The 17,578-nt window shown below is 42.2% G+C and overlaps 1 protein-coding gene across 2 annotated transcripts in view; it reads right to left on the reverse strand.

Annotated features, from left to right (window-relative positions):
* FBN1 (fibrillin 1) overlaps window positions 1–17,578 on the reverse strand; it is a 218,550-nt gene that overhangs the window by 42,443 nt on the left and 158,529 nt on the right. For both annotated transcript variants that reach the window (XM_081831045.1, XM_081831044.1), the window contains 11 exons: window positions 16,909–17,031; window positions 16,646–16,768; window positions 14,788–14,913; window positions 12,876–12,998; window positions 10,992–11,114; window positions 10,526–10,690; window positions 7,875–7,943; window positions 7,653–7,778; window positions 6,293–6,415; window positions 5,515–5,673; window positions 2,793–2,864 (listed from right to left, as the gene is read on the reverse strand). In XM_081831045.1, the coding sequence (XP_081687171.1) occupies window positions 2,793–2,864; window positions 5,515–5,673; window positions 6,293–6,415; window positions 7,653–7,778; window positions 7,875–7,943; window positions 10,526–10,690; window positions 10,992–11,114; window positions 12,876–12,998; window positions 14,788–14,913; window positions 16,646–16,768; window positions 16,909–17,031 (1,332 nt within the window). The remainder of the gene's footprint in view (window positions 1–2,792; window positions 2,865–5,514; window positions 5,674–6,292; window positions 6,416–7,652; window positions 7,779–7,874; window positions 7,944–10,525; window positions 10,691–10,991; window positions 11,115–12,875; window positions 12,999–14,787; window positions 14,914–16,645; window positions 16,769–16,908; window positions 17,032–17,578) is intronic.

The raw sequence follows: 17,578 nt of genomic DNA on the forward strand, positions 1-17,578 counted from the left end.
ACTGGAGTCCATTAAAATGTGGTAAATTAAGAACCAGTATCTGGAAGTTGGATTGGTGAGCACTAAAACCAGACCAAAGTAGGAATGACAGCAGAGCCAGAACACAGGCGGCTTTTAAAGCAGGGCTGGCCCACTGATGAGGAGGACTTGTGGGCAGGTCTCACCTCCTCATGGGCGTGGTGGTCCACTCTGTCTGACCTGCTCTCAGCTCCCAGCCACTCAGTGTCTTCGAGGATTATAGTAGTAGGAGTGTTAACAGGGTCTCACTTGCTGTATATCTGGCCTATTTCTCAGCATTCATCCTGGATTTACTCACTGAATCATCACAACCACTCTAAGAGATGGTCTCCAGGTACTGTGACTACTACCATCACTGTGCAGATGATGGACCTGGGGCCAAGCCAGCGGATGGAACTTGCCAGAGATCACACAGCTAAGAAGAGGCAGAGTCAGGATCTGGTACCAGGAATCTGCTAACAGGCTATCCTGCCTCCCTCAGGCTTCTCCACATCACAGTTTCACAAAACCATAATTGAATTACTTGTTATCCTGGAGGACCCCACCACCACCCCTTGCTGGAGTTTCGCAAAACACTTCAGAAGCTGGGAGGGGATGTAAAGCCCCGGTCTTCCCAATCCACCAGGTATCTGTTACCAGGCTGTTGAGGTAGTTCCACTGACATATTATAGTCAGGAGCCTCTGCAAGGATGTCTGTTTGCCTGAGTCATCAGAAGACGGCCACATTGTACGTGGAGCCTACAAGAGCTATCACGTTCCAGAATAATCATACTCTAAAGCCAGCCTGCTTTGAAGGAGAAATTTGACAGACCACAGGCTTATTTTAGACCCTTTTCTGAAGGGTTTGATTTTGTTTGAAGGCAAACTGATCTCTTTAATAGAAAAAACAGCTTAGTGTATATTCTTATTTTGAATACAGGTGATTATGTTTTTGGATTTTTCACACATTTGTCACTCATGTTCTTAAAAGGTTATGCAAAGTAACATCACAACTGTGTGCTATCAGCAAACAAACAAACAAAAATTCAGATGACATTCTTTTAGTTCAAACATGAAACATTATATTCACATTCATTTATTTTAAATATAAGTGATGTATTATCAAGTTTAACAATAACAGACTGGGTCAAATTTCTAGCCATTGTTGGGCATGAAATAGCAAAAGGATATATTAAAAACTGTATTTTCTTTTCCTGTCTGGATTTCATTTGAACTTCAACTTGGAGAAGTTTATATTTTAAGACAAGATTAATAAACTTGCTATAGTTTTAACCCCATACGAAATGGGTTCTATATGCCAACAATCTTAAGACCTTTCAGAAGGAGAGTATAAAGCTCAAATAAAACAAAGTTTCTCAGTCATCTAAATATTTTGTCACGGTGGAATTTGGTAACAATAAGTATATTGCTAACTATCACATTTCCAGCTTTCAAGAGCTTGAGGCAAAGCAAGCTGTGAGTCAGGACTGGATTTGGGTCCCAGCTCTGTTATTAATTAGCTAGGTGACCTCGGCTGAGTCCCTTACCCTCTCTGGGCCTCTGTCCCCTCAGCTGTAAAGCAATGCATTTGGAATACATGATGTCTGAGACGTCTCCAGCTTGACTGGTGGATGATGTTGATGCTGTTTCTCGAATATTTGCCTGCTGCCAACCTTGGAGGGCAGGCCTTGCTGGGGGACATGCCTGGTCTGTCCATGGAGAACCCTTACTATTAAAGACCACTTATCTTTGGATCAGAGATTCAAGGGAGATGAAAAGATCTGTTTTGGGAAAGGGAAAAACAAAGCAGCGAGGGCCAGGTGTTTCATGCCAATGTCATTTAGCAGCTTTTCCTTCCAAACCATGAAGTTTCTTTGGACGTTGACTAGACTGTGGAGCCATATGGATTTGGCACTAAGGGAGTCAGGCTGATTGCTGGACCAGACCCTTGTTTTCTTAAACAAGGTCATTGGAAAGGCTGATGTGGATTTCAGTTTACTTATTAGGAATATGGTGGAACAAAGCAAGAGGTGATGTTTGCTACTAGACACAATTGCTCAGACTTAGGAGGGGCATCTAAGGATGCATATAAATCACACTGGGGAAAGAGTCTGAGAATGCAATAGCTTTCCATCTACTTTTATGTTATTTGCTTTTAAACCACAAAGGCCTTGCCGCCGTTGGCTGAACGCCTGCAATACTTCTGAATCTTGCACAAGCATCTCTAGTCTCTAGTGCTCTAGTGGTCTCTGCTCCAGTTACCAGACGGGGCCTCCGATTGGAAAGATTTTTTTTTTTTTCACGTCTGAAATTCCCAAAGCAGATGATGACCTGAGGAGATTCCATGTGAGATAAAACTGATCCCCAAAAGGGCTTTGGTGAATAACCTACACATAAAGATCGGTATGAAAAGTCATATTACACTCACATCTTAGTCAGAAGGAAAGATCGGGAAATAGAGTCAAATCAAACATCAACTGGCCCCACTCCCAGAATCTCTCTTTGTTGATGCCTAGGGTTGGTTTAACTAGGCTTGACTGTAATTGTGTGAGAAGCTTTCCAGCCCCCTTAATCACGAGCAACAAATGTTGCTGCCAAGTAGGTGGAGCTTCACAGAGTGTTTGCACTTTGTTTCAAACTAAGAATCAGTGTTTCAATAAAGCTAAATGGCATTGTTTAACTATTTTTTCCTTCTAAGAAAAAAAAAAAGCAAACTGAGAAAATAAGGGTGTGTATTCCCCTTCTTAAACACAAAGGCAAAACTAGAAAATTCCAACAATGGCACCATAACTCACCAACAGGTAACCCGGTATAAATGTCAATGACGAAGCCTGGCCTTTGACTTCCGCAAAGCGTAGCAAATTCATCTGCAGTGATTAAACAAAGATGGGGAGAGAGGGGCGAGAATAAGGGTCAGCAAAGAGCCATGACTGGGCTGAAAGAACTTACTTCTTAAACGTCTTCAAAAATATTTATCTGTATTTTGAGGAATTTAAAATAATAAATAAATCTGAAAGTTCCCCAGATGTTGTAACCTTGCCCTTAAGGCAAACACTGAATGAAAAGTGAGCTCATGTTGACGTATTACTGAAGAAGAAGCAGAGGTCTCCACATCACAGTCCACACATTTGTATGAGCTTGCCTGTAGGAATTTGGGTTTCTAGAAGGATGTTGTTTAGCTCTGAACCCAGGGACTGGCAAGAGTGTCTCTTTCCACTCGCATTAAGGGATCTAGGATTTGAGGAATGCTTACAAAAGCCATTTCCTCAGTAGATCGGGGGAGACCATAGCAAATCTAGCCAAGTTCTTGACATCAGGTCTATTAATGACTAATTCAGTTGAAACAACCAACTTATGTCATTACTTCAATTTGGGGAGCTGGATTTCATTTGGTGCAGCTCTCTCATTCTTTCTCTCTCCCTCCCCCAACTCTCTATCTTCCTCTCATGCGCCCAAATTCGTCAAAGTTGATAATAAAGGATGAATGAAGTGTCATCTGCAGTTCCTTTTAACTCCGAGGTCCTGTAATTGCAGATCCCGACTGTAACTGATAGACCATGGCTTCGATCTAAGCTCAAGGGGGCCATTGCGCTATTGGTCAAACATGCTGAAAATTATAAAAGGTTTCTGGAAGTATTTTAATCAAAATGTATCGAAATTTCCTTGATACGAGTGCCTGCTTCTAACAAGTATAGTACCAGCTGACATTGGTCATCCAGAAAAATTTCAGGAATCTCAAAACATGTGCAGACTATATACCTAATGAAAAGCCATGACTAGATTTGGCCAAGATTCAACATGAAGAAGACATCTTGCATTTGATATTTAGAATACTTAAGTTCTTAAAAACTCAGATATCTCTGAAAGTAAATGGTAGTCTTTATTAGGGGTTTCCAAGGCAGTTTGTAGGGGAACAATGATCCATTAAGATAAAAAAAAAAAATACTAGGATTTCTATTTCTCTTTGTAAAATCTAATTTAAAAAATTTTGTGCATATTTTCTAATAGAACACTTTGTGAAAATAACAAATGCAATAATAAATGCATTTTTTGATCTAATTGAAAAAATATATATAGACATACATACATGGAGTACACACCAAGTACATGTAACCTCCAGCTTTTTTACTGGTAGGTATGTGTAATCAAAAGATTTGAAGCCCATTGGTCAAAAGCAGGGGTTAGCAATTTTCTTCTTAAAGGGCTAAAGAGTAAATATTTTAGTTTTTGCAGGCTGTGCAGTCTCTATTAAAATTGCTCAACTATTCCATGAAAGCAGCCATAGAAAATAAGTAAACAAATTAGTATGGCTGTGTTCTAATGTAATTTTATTTACAGACATGAAAATTGGAAGTTCATATGCTTTTCAGGTCATGACCTACTATTCTTTTGATATTTTCCAACCATTTTAAAAATGTAAAAACCATTCTTAGCTTTTGGGCCATACAAATATTGGTGGTGGGCTGGATTTGGTCCATGGGCTGTAGTTTGCCAACCCCTGGTTAGAGACATCTTGCAGACTGGAGATAATTCTTGGTAATTCTGAGTGATGATGATTATATTATTTCTGGAGTAAACAATGGACAAACTGATATATTTCACTAAAAAAGAATATTCTGTTTTATGCATTGTCAGATAACACCAGACAAGAGATTTAATATCTTCCAGATCACTGTGGGGAATGGAGTAGGTACTACAGAATGTTCTAATCAATAACTACATCACAGTCATTCACTCTAACTGATGATGTCATCATTTACCAGCTGATATAAGAACCATGCACCAATTCACTTCATTTACTCCAAGGGCATGGGTTAGACTTTTTTTAAAACAAATAACATCATATAGATTTTTCTCTATGAGGATATAAGAAAAAATTTCTCTCAAGAAGAGTTGTGCTTTCGCATGGTGTTAGGTTTGCTTTATAGTCATTGAGACTCTTAGACTTGATTATCGTTCCCTTTTTATATGAGCTGCTAGGAATTTTGGAGCCAAACTTATTGCTCATCTTTGGCAAGTGTGTAGAAATTCCCAGCTTGGATTTTTGCATATTAGCCTCGCTCCTTGCTCCAAGTTTCTTACCCTTGTTTGCCATTTGCCTTAGGCCTTCTTATTTTACATTCAAATCTTTGTGGGTTGCCTTAAATTCTTTTTGGAACAAGACCAGTTACAAATAAGTAAGGATAATAGGAATATGGCTCACCTATCTGTCATATTGCTTCGCCTAATGTTTCCAGTCTTTTAGCTACATGGTGAACGCCATAACAATTACAATGTTTATATTTTTATGATATGCTGAGTCTATAAGTCTGGTGAATGAACTAGTGTACAAGTTAGAAAGTGTGTTCTGTGACTCAATTTTCAGCCAGAACTGTGAGTTTAAACATTCGCCTCTGTGAGCGAATCTTTGCTTAGGAGGGTAAACAATGAACCCTTCTCTTCCCTTGTTGAGACTCATTTCCCCAACAGCCCATGCATAATTTATCAACCTATGGTTTTGGCAATGGTGCAACTCACCTGTGCTTGGGATGGGACACTGTTCACAGGGCTTATTCCAGGCCCGGCCAATGTTGTAGGAACAACAGCACATCTTCTTCGTCATATTGAACAAAAGTTCTCCGTCACAGGTCTGGTTGTCAGCATAATAGTTTCTGTAGCACAAACTTCTTCTCATATCTAGAGCGAAGTGGTTGGTGATGTCGCAGGGAGAGCACGACAGATTTCTAAGGGGATACTCAAGGACTGCACTTCTTTTGGATTTTATTGCAACTTGCAGGAATAGCCTGCCCTTACACAATTTTCTATCCACATATGCTGCTCTCAGAAAGGGAACTTTGAGAAATGTATTCCCTGGTATTTTGTGCCACAGAACGAAGTCATTATGGAGCTGCAGCATTAATAAACTTTACACGACTCTCCACCCGGTCTCTTAGTAACAATTCTCCACTGCTATTTGGCAGCAATTTTCTCATTTCCGACTCATGATGTTTTAATGCTGTAGGTCAGTGCTGTAAATATAATTGTATAAAGATACACCCAAAGTCAAACAAAAGAAGTACTATGAAGCTGTTGTTTGGGATTTTCCAACATTACATTTTAAAGAAAACTCCCAACCACCCACACAAGGTGGGGAAGAAAGGTCAAGCTTACGGTTTACAAGGGAGGAGGCTTTCACAAAGATAGCAAAAGGGTGGCAGGCAGCACTCGGTCTGATGAGTAACGTAACACTAAGGACCAATGGCTGGTCTTGCAGATGAGGACCAAACTTTCATGGTTCAGGAAAGCCTGGACTTACCCATGCAATTGTTTCCCCCATTCACTTGCATGTAGTCTGGGGGGCAGATACAGGTATAGTTGCCAACAGTGTTGTAACATGTTCCTGGACCACAAATTCCGGGGGTTTCACATTCATTCACATCTGGAATCCAAAGAGAAAATGGCATGTGAATAGGAAAACTTTACTCTGTGGAATGGTCTGAGACTCAGTGTCCCTATAAATGCTGACAATGGTGGAGAAAATCCCCAGGAGCACTTGGAAATCTGGATGAGAAAAATTGATGTTTAATTCATCCGTGTCCTTTGTCTATGCTCGTGTGTGTGTTTTCAGGAAAGGAAGTTCTGGAAAAAGAGGTTTTGCCTTCTGATATGAGTTCCTAGTAAATGAGTCCATAACATCCTCAAAGGCATGCAAAGATGGAAATGCAGACAAATTATAATTCTCAACTATCCTTCAGAAAGACAGCTAATACTTCAAATGTTCTCAAAATTGATGGAAGGATATGATATATCCTGAAGCCATCAACCATTGGCTTCATGAATCTGCATTGGTAAGGTAGTATGGAGGTAGGTATTTCATACCTCTATCCCCATTTTCAAACATAGGGGTTGATTCTAATCTTTGTTCATTACAGGGGTCTTAGAGCTGTGTCATATAGCTCAACTATATGTCATATACTCAACTGTGTCATATACTCAACTAATACCCAATGAGGTTGCCACTTATCGAGGTCACTTATCAAGCCTTTTGGAGATCCGAAGGAATGTTTCTCCTCCAGGATACAAGGAGTTATCTTCCCTAACTATTGTGTGACTCCTGCGTATAGAACATATAGAAGAAAACCATCTCTCCCACCCTGGTCTACAGTCAAAGTGCTCTGAAAGCCAAAAGTTGTCAATGTCCCCATCTTTCCAATAACACAGGATGAACAGGAGTTACCACTTCCATCATAAAACCAAAGAGGCTGCCTTTTTAAGAGAAGCTCATTTTGCTGCATTAGTACAGATGATAAATTGTGAAGAACAGGAAGAAGAGGAACTAAGAACCTCCCAGAATACAGAAGTCACTGAAATGAGTCTGTGCCACTCTAACAGAAATGGCTTTTCTAAAGTGCCCAGAAAACTGCAGACATAAGTGAGACTATGGCCCAAGATAATAAAACTCCACTTTTCTTAGAAAAAGAGGAAGATCTGGGGTGTATAGGAAATGATAGCATGTCAGTAACAATGCAAGCTGCCCCTTGTGCAGCTAGCTATGTTCATGTCTAGACCATTGCGCTATATTGCTAAATTCTTAGTTTTACTGGTGATTCTATGCTGGCTTTTGGGGTCAGGTCTCAATAGTTGAAAGAACTCATCATCCTATCAGGACCACTTACCATCACACACTCGGGTATCTTCGTTCAGGTAGTAACCAGTTGGACAGCGGCACTGGAAACTGCCAAATGTGTTGATACATTTCCCGCCTTGGCACAGCCCCGGGAGTTCTTGGCACTCATCAATGTCTATCGCAATGAAAACAACGGCATTTCTTCAGCATTGTCAATAAACCCGAGGAAGTTCAAAATGTGCATACTTGAAGATCAAGGATACAGAATTACCTTCCAATATCACAGTGATAGGATTGGGCCGAAAACCTTCTCCTCCAGGACAAAGAATTTTGTACTCAGCTATTGAAACAAAAAATCAAATTGAGTTCTTTTGAATCGAAAACTTCTAGAAATAGTGTTCTCAAGAGAAAGACTGACGTATCCAACTGAAAATATTCATTTTCAGGAATCTTTAGCACTTACCCCACCCATCTTAAGCAAGTTAACAACTTTGTGTATACGTGTTATTTTCAAATGGCTTTTACTATGTGCACCAAATAAGTGTCAGCCCACTGTCCCTAGTTTTTGGACCCCCCCCCCCCCACTTACTCTCCTGGCCTCATGTTCTGGGAACTATTTTATTCCCTATCGCTGTCACTATTTCTTTGTAAAGATTTTCTTCCCCTTTTTATTTTCTAACAAACTCCTCCATTTTCATGTTTTGTTCAGCTTTACTTCTTCTGTAAGGCTGTAATTCCTTTCTTAATAACGTTAATCGGCCTGTCTCCAAAACCCTTTCCAAACAGAAACTTAGGAAAAGCTGTTCTTTCTTGGTTCCCACCCCACTTTTCTTTCTTTTCTTTTTTAAGATTTTTATTTATTTGTTAGAGAGAGAGAGAACACAAGCTGGGGAGAAGGGCAGAGGGAGAAGCAGAAGGTCCAGCTGAGCAAGGACCCCAATGTGGGGCTTGATCCAGAACCCTGGGATCATGACCCGAGCTGAAGGCAAGAGCTTAACCTACTGAGCCACCCAGGCGCCCCTCCCATCCCACTTTACTCTTTAATGCCTAGAGATCTGTCTTGCTCCTCTGTTTCTATGGAGGGCAGTACTGATTCCCCTGGTTTCCTAAACCAACTTTGTACAGCATCCTTTGATTCCCTCCATTAATTCTGTCATTCAAGTATTTCACGCAAAAACCTTTTTTTCAGTGCCGTGCACCAGTGGTGTGATATATACAGGAACACGTGAATAAGAATGAACCTAATCTGCTGTGTCATCCTGGTGAGCTTCGGTAAGAATCAGCTCTTTCATAATCATCATGGTCTTTCCAAATCTGATAATCCCTCTCCTGGCTTTCTGAAATGCTATGTGTGTATGCCTAAATGTATACATGTATATATATTCCAGTTCTAGCTCTGATCCAGTTTGGGGTAGTATGGACCTCTATTGCTTTGCCAATCATTATTAATCAATAGAGCTGACTCTCCTACTTAAACATCTTGGCTTGCTTCTTTCAACATCAATGAAATTAACTATCCCCCTATTTCTTTTGTTCTTTCCTCCCCTTCCTGCAAACATCCACTCTTTTTAGTCTTCTCCTTCAGGTCACACCCTTTCTTCAAGGACAATTAAAAAAATGCCCAAAGTCATCACTACCTCTGCCATTCAGAACTGACTTCCCTTTCTTAAGACAAGAGAGAAGGAGGTGCCTGCTAAGTAAGCATTCATCCCTGTGGCCTCAATATCCTGGACATGAATGACTTCTTTTTTTTTTAAAGATTTATTTATTTATTTATTTGATAGAGAGAGAGACAGTGAGAGCAGGGACACAAGCAGGGGGAGTGGGAGAGGGAGAAGCAGGCTTCCCGCGGAGCAGGGAGCCTGATGCGGGGCTCGATCCCAGGACCCTGGGATCATGACCTGAGCCGAAGGCAGACGCTTAACGACTGAGCCACCCAGGCGCCCCAAGAATGCCTTCTTTTAATCCTATAAGGCATTATATGAATGAGGAAACTCAGTCTTTCTAAGTAACTGGCCCAAAGTGACATGGGTGGTGGGTGATAGAGTCCTAACGGGAACCAGGAGTGCTCCTTCTCCTGCTTATGGCACTGTGTCTGTTTTTTCTTCCCTTATTGAGACCTACACTGAATTATAGCTTTTCTGTCTGGATGGTATTTTGCTAGACTGTACACTTCTGGAAGGCAGAACCTAGTCTAATTCATCTTTGCACACCCAAAGTATACACTCTAGGTACTCAGCAAATAATTTTAGAACAAGTGAATAAATGACCCTTCAGCAAGGAAAGAATCTGTACCTATCCCAATATACACTATTAACAGCACCACTAACCTTTGCCTAAGAAGCTATATCTGACTCTGAATCCTGATATAGGACCCACTTAGAAAAATGAGAAGCCTTTTATATTTTTTAGAAGACTTATTTCTGTCCTTACAATCACATACCAAAGCTTTCTTTCAAGTCATATCACAAGAATAGAAATAGTCTTCCCTTTCATATTTACTTGACTAATTGCTTCTCTTTCACCCAGGGACACCCTAGTCTGTCCTAGAGATTTTGAAAACTAGCTAACAGATGACAGAAGAGATCAATCAATGTGTTCCTTGGAAGGTAAGCAAATATTCTGTAAGTAACCTCGCTGGAAAGTCTTCTTTAAAATAATGCTATCTACTTTCCACTCAGAAAGAAGTGAGATGTGGCCTGCCCCACCTGACCTTTTAGTACAAGCCAACTGGGGACACTTCTGACACCCAAATTGGGAGTGGGGTCCCTCAGTGGGGCTGAGAGTTTTGATCTCCCTTCCCTGACCAAAGAGTAGAGACTGGTGGCAACTCTCCCCCTCTGTGGTTTCCATCCTGTGATCTAGAAAGGAGAGCTGGCCTGAGCGGGAGTAATAATAATAAACAGGAGGATGTACACTTACATGTGTTCACAGGAGGGCACAGCTCACAAGGAGTACCCCAGGCTTTACCCAAAGAACAACAGCAGGAAGCCTTGGAGACACCAACTCCAATTTCATTGCTACAGGCTGTATCTCCATTGTCTCCTCGAGGTCGAATATCCAGATAGCAATTCCCAGAGCGCGTATCTATTTACCATATATGAACAAAAGAGTGTCAGGAAGATTCTCTCTAGGTGAGGATTGAAAATTCAAATCCGTCTCAGAAACTGCTTAAAAACCATAATTTACTTTCTTAGGAAACTAAAAAAAGTGCCCGAACACATATACTGGGACTTTAACCTATAGAAAAAAAATAACTGAGAGTATAAGCCCAATTTAGGAAATGTTGAAATCTTTACATTATTACTTTTTTAAAATTTGAGAGTGGAATGTTCAAGGCTGCTTTAAAAATAAAAATATACTTCTCTAAGAAGTTTTAAGATCTTACCAACACAGCCAACTCGGGTTGGGTTCAGCTCAAAGTCAGGGGGACAATCGCAGGTATAGCTGCCTGGGGTGTTGACGCAGTTCCCACTGATGCACGTGGTTGGATCCAGACACTCATTAACATCTAAAACCAAACAGCAAGGGGCACACTTATCAGCCAATGTGGGGGCAGACATCACCATAAAACGGTAGCTCCGGGTCTGGGGCTCCCAATAAGAATTTTAAGAGTTACTAGCTATAATTACACCTAGAAATACACAGTCTTCCACTTCTGAAATAAAACCCCTCAGGAAGGAAATATGTCATAGTCTTTGGTCTTTTTCCCCTGGAACACATTTAGCATTCAAATTTGTCATCAGGAGAAAATATAACTTTGGAACAAGGAAAAATATTCCAGTCAAGGTAACTGAAAGCAAAACACTACTGTGACCTCGGTCAACCAAAAATTCAGACACAGGTTTTAAGAAAATATATTTAATATGTGTGGCTTGTTATTTCATCAAATTAGAGCAAGATGTCCCAGGGAACCCTTAGGAGCAGGCAACTTCTGCCACTTCCCCAATGGGGCATGCTTGCCTTGGTGCAGCTGAGTATGAGCACAGATGCATGCACAAGGCCTAGCATGTTCCTTCAAGCCGGCTAAGAGTCACTCTCCCATCACTGGTGCTGTGTGGAATATTTCCCTTTCAGTTTCTATTCCAAAAATATGTGCAGAATTCCAGATTGAGGACATGGATTTTGGCACATTGCACCCTGTATAATCCTTTTGTCTGTTTTGATCACTCGTGAAATACTCAAGAACAGACAACCTGACTCAGAGAGAAGAGAATGGGGAATGAGGAGGATACCTCCTCCTTGGGCTTCCCTCCCACCCTGCCTTGGACCTTGTAACCCTCCTGTAGGTTCCACAGCAGACAATTCATTTGTTCCGACTGCATGTGAACTTGGAGGGACAGGGCAGACTAAAGGGAAATAGGGTCAGACAGAATGATGCTGACGGTACTCTGGGGTGCCGAGGAAGGGGTACAGGCCGTGGAGAGGCAACTTCCTGAGGTGTGCTAGAGGCCCAGCTTGGTGTCATGATAGCTTTCAGAAAAAAAACAGGAGAAGAATGTCTGGGGAGGAGTACTCTGGTCCAAATTTATTTTATTTGTGATGGTGGTAGTGGTCATAACCTGGAGAGCCACTGAATCATAGCTTGTTTACGTAGCTGGAAAAAATACATTTCCCCCCCTGAAATCCTGCGCCCATCCAGAAAGGAACATGTTCCCTCAATATCCTTGAATGGACGGGTGGCCTGGGAAAGAGAATTGCAAATGTCTTGCAAAGTCTTAACTCAGTGCCAAAGTGAGCCAAGTGACGGTCTACCGAGGGCCTGCGGCTTTTCTCATTTTTTTTTCTTATGCTCCCCGAGAGCTCCTTGCTTCACAAGAAAACAATCTCCATGCTAGAAATTGGTAGGCGAGCTCTCTGTATCACATTCCCTGGTGACCACAGACAGGCCAGGGTGGCAAGGAGTGGGTGTCACAGTGGAGAAGTGCAAGGAGAAAACTCATGATCCCAGCGCAGCGCGTGGCCTTCAAAAGGAAACTCTCTGCAAATGTGCCTGAGGAGAAAAGGAATAGCTGGGAAGCCTAATAGCCAGCGCACCCCTGGAACCTTCTTCTGCAGCCATGAGCTTGACTGTGAGGCTACAGACCCTGCTCCTTCAACGGCCGGCTGCTCCTCCCTCTGCATCCTCACGTGTAACCTGTGATTCCTATTGCTTCGTCCCCACTTTTCTTTTGTGACTCTGAGTAATCTTGGGGCAGGGGTCCCAGTGAGGCCCAGCAGCCAGGTCCCCAGGACAGCAGGGAGCAGATTCCCACGTGAATGGATGTCTTACCTGTGCAGTTCCCGCCACTTCTGTCCAGTTCGTAGCCTATCTCGCACTCACAACGGAACAGGCCGGGAAGGTTGTGGCAAGTTCCAAAAACACAAATGTTCGGAAGGGAGCACTCGTCGATATCTTGGCGGAGGGACACAAAGGGGGAGAAAGGAAATTTATCTCTTTGCTAAAGGAACTGCCTAATGTCATCACCTGACGTTATTAAGAAAGTGAAGACTATCCGACCTCAATCTAGGTGCTTCTCCTGTAGCCTGGTAGACCCTCTGCCATGTAAGTGAAGCCTCTTAGGTGAGAACTCACTTTTTTTCAGCCCCCATTACATGCCAAGCAGTAGGCTAGGCATTATGTATGTAGAGTTTCTGGTATGTCACACAGGCCCATGTCCCTTTCGTGAAGTAAGAGTCCAAAAGGCTACCTTAGACCCAGTTCTTTGGTTGTTCTCATCTACACAGTCACTGTTTTTATAGTGGGTTAAAATTTTACAAACCACAAAGGCTTTGTGGTAACTTTTGTAATCTGTTTTATAATCCTCTGTATCCCTAGAGCTACGTTGGGTGCTTGCTACTGTTGGCAGAAACGCTTCGTTCAGGCCCTGGTCCCCCACCCCATGCTAACCTCCTGCTTGGGTAATTGACACACGGACACATTGCAGCCTTGAGACTGGCTTTAAATAGCCATAACCCCTCTGCCGGCAATGATTTATATTAAGAACAAACAAACAAACACAACCTTCCCTTATAGCATGAAGAGAAGCAAAACTCTGACTGTGACTATTTATGTTCCCAGAGGTGGCACAGTACTGTTTTAGTTGGATGTTCAGAGTAACAAGAGTAAACAAGGCATTAGGCACAGGGTCCAGAGCATAATCTGGTTTCTTGCCTCAGAGGAATTTTATATCAAACTCTGCATAGTTAATATAAACTGCATAAAGAACACCTAATGGTTCCATAACAAAGAAAAGTATTTACATAGAACCCTATGAGAGAATAAGTATACATGTCATAGCTAAAGACTGATTTTAAGTTAATGTCCTATTAACAAGCAACAATTATTAGTTAAGACATTAATCAGGGTCTTGTTTAAACTTCTACTGTCAATGGTTATCATTTGTTTATTTCTACTGAAATCTTTTTAGATCACTGTAGACACTAATTCTTCTCTGTGAGGGATAATGCACTTAAATCTGACAAGTGTGGGGAAAGAGAAGAACCTTGTGTTTCCTAGTGGAAGCCATCCTGAGCCAAAAGGCTCCCAGGATTCTTCTTGTCTGACCAACACCTCAGGAAGACAGAGCCTTGTGCTGAGAGACAGCATGACATATAACATTATCCCTAGGGGCCCCCTACTGAATGGATTTGCAAAAGACTGTTCCATGTTCACATATATTAGATATTTAGAGACCATGTGAGACATGCCCAGTACATTATTCTACATATGGAGAAGATTATCTGCTCTGTTATTATTTTAAAGCTTTTATTTCTAGAAACCAAACCAGAGCAGAGATTAAAAACATATTTAAAGAGGATCCTTCCATGGGACATGATCAGGGGATGAGTACTTTGAGCTCCTTCCCCTAGCGATGGGGATAAACAGGTTGCACTGAGCTAACCACACTTGGTTAGCCTCTCTCTCAGTTGGTCATAGGAATGACCAACAGGTGTACTCGTGCAGACCATCTGGCCAAGGTTGGATGTGCAGCTTGTGGCCAGATAGCTGAGATTTTTCTCTGCGCAAAGAGAAATGGTCCAGCTGGAGACCCAGTACCTCCATAGACTGAACTGACCAGCTCAGATGTGAAGCCAAAACACACCTCAGTTAAAAAAAAAAAAAAAAAAAAAAATCAGGAATGTTTAAATAACCTAAGTTTGTCCGGCCCTGCAAGGGCCCCGGCAGCTTCCCCGTCAGTTACCTTCACAGGCTTTCCCATCAGCACTGGGCACAAAGCCCATGTCACATTCACAGCGGTATCCTCCCGGGGCATTCAGGCACTGGCCATTGCCACACAGATTCAGGTTCTCTGAGCACTCATCAAGATCTACAGCCAGAAAGACACACAAGTTACTCTTCCCCAGTTAGGAGCTTTCCAGTTCCTCAGATCTTTTTTTTTTTTTATCACTATCAACTTCCTGAGTGTAGCGGGGTCTCATCATAGTTTCTATTTAACAACCTCTAAACCCATCCTTTCCCCTTCTTTGAATGTTAGTATTGAATAGTCCATGAATATGGGGTTCAGGTTCAGAATCCTGAGTGCTAAATTACCCCTAATGATGTAAAAGGAAGAATAAGTCAAATGAATCATTCAAATTAAGGCTGTCACGAGTAAGGTCGTGCACGGAAGGACACATGCATGACAGGAATAACGTGCCGTGATTTGTGCCCATTTCTCAGGTTTCAGACTCGGCTCGGATGGGCAGCAAAAGACCTAGAACATCATCTATGGAGGAGGCCAAACATTCCTGTCTGCTCAATCTCTACTGAGCTTTGCTAATAACCACAGGCACTAAATATCAAACACACGAACCATATATACCTAATACATGAAACTCTGAATATTTTCTAAGGGGTAACGGGAGGTTTAGGATGACAAAACCTCACTGGGATGGACAAAAACAATTTCAAACATGATAAACACTTTCAGCGAGTTGAAAAAGTTCCAGGTAAATCAACTGACTGGGCCTCAGTCTCCTTTATGTTTAAATGGCGTCTTGAGCAAAGTGCTCAGGATACACTAATGCTTTCAAGTCATATGAAATGGATCTCAATATCTTACCATGATCTAGAACGTCTGAATCCCTTTTCCTTACATAGCTTTCTACAGCAAGCTCACCCTCGGGTTTGGCATAGAAAACAAGTCAACGGTGAGAAATGGGTACAAAAATATACAGGCTAAGGATTATAAAAGGAAGTGTGATTTTTTTAAAGCAATGACATCACTGGGTATGGCGATACCCAGATCAACTATTTAACTACATTTAGCTCCTGAGGTCTCCCTAATTGACCTGACTCCCAATTTCCATTCCACGGGGATGTATTTTCAAATAAGCAATCTTCTCTGTTAAAGATTGACTATAACGGGGGCGCCTGGGTGGCTCAGTCGTTAAGCGTCTGCCTTCGGCTCAGGTCATCATCTCAGGGTCCTGGGATCGAGCCCTGCATCGGGCTCCCTGCTCCGCGGGAAGCCTGCTTCTCCCTCTCCCGCTCCCCCTGCTTGTGTTCCCTCTTTCACTTTGTCTCTCTCTGTCAAATAAATAAATAAAATCTTTAAAAAAAATATATATATATATATACATAAGCATTGTGGTCCCTGAGTGGCTCAGTCGGTTAAGCATCTGCCTCTTGATTTTGGGTCAGGTCATGATCTCAGGGTCGTGGGATCAAGCCTCATGTCAGGCTCCTCACTGAGCGCAGAGCTTAAGAAGTATCAGCTGTAATTATAACTATTAGTGTTAAAACTGCATAATGAGGGGCGCCTGGGTGGCTCAGTCGTTAAGCGTCTGCCTTCAGCTCGGGTCATGATCCCAGGGTCCTGGGATCGAGCCCCGCATCGGGCTCCCTGCTCAGCGGGAAGCCTGCTTCTCCCTCTCCCACTCCCCCTGCTTGTGTTCCCTCTCTCGCTGTGTCTCTCTCTGTCAAATAAATAAATAAAATCTTTAAAAAAAAAAAAAAGATTGACTATAACAGACCTGAAGAACTGACAGTCTGAAAGACGGTGAAACACCTGGCTTCTCTGATGGCCATTTGTGCAGTGGTTCCCAGCACAAGCCTACCTGTACAAGTGAAGCCGTCACCCGTGTAGCCTTCTTTACAAAGGCAGCGGTAAGAGCCCATGGTGTTCTTGCAGTCTGCATGTTGGCTGCACATGTGTGTTCCATTGGAGCATTCATCCAGATCTTATGGAAGACAGTCACATCATTATGAACAAAAAGCATCCCATTTAAAGTCAGTAGTATACACCTTTTTCTTTACAGAATTAATATTTTCATATTTACAATCTATGCAGCGCACGAGAAGCAATTATTTCTCAACCCACCGGTGCACTTAATGCCATCTCCAATCCATCCGGGGCTGCAGCTACACTTGAAGCTCCCTGCCGTGTTGGTACATATAGCATGTCTGTCACAGTTGTGTGCTCCAATTTCACATTCATTGATGTCTGGAAAAATCGCCAGTGGTTTAAAAAACGTTTAGCATGTGAGCGAAATAAGTCAAACAGAGAAAGACGTGTATCATATGACCTCACTGATGTGAGGAATTCTTAATCGCAGGAAACAAACTGAGGGTTGCTGGAGTGGGGGGTGGGGTGGGAGGGATGGGGCGACTGGGTGATAGATACTGGGGAGGGTATGTGCTCTGGTAAGCGCTGTGAATTGTGCAAGATTGTTGAATCTCAGATCTGTACCTCTGAAACAAATAATGCAATATATGTTAAGAAAAAAAAAAAAAGAAGAAGAAGAAGGTAGTGGGAGGGGAACAATGAAGGGGGGGAATCGGAGGGGGAGATGAACCATGAGAGACGATGGACTCTGAAAAACAAACTGAGGGTTCTAGAGGGGAGGGGGGTGGGAGGATGGGTTAGCCTGGTGGTGGGTATTGAGGAGGGCACATTCTGCATGGAGCACTGGGTGTTATGCACAAACAATGAATCATGGAACACTACATCTAAAACTAATGATGTCATGTATGGGGATTAACATAACAAT

The sequence above is a fragment of the Leptonychotes weddellii genome, chromosome 9, assembly GCF_054177405.1.
Source record: "Leptonychotes weddellii isolate Sample4059 chromosome 9, ASM5417740v2, whole genome shotgun sequence".
Taxonomy (NCBI): domain Eukaryota; kingdom Metazoa; phylum Chordata; class Mammalia; order Carnivora; family Phocidae; genus Leptonychotes; species Leptonychotes weddellii.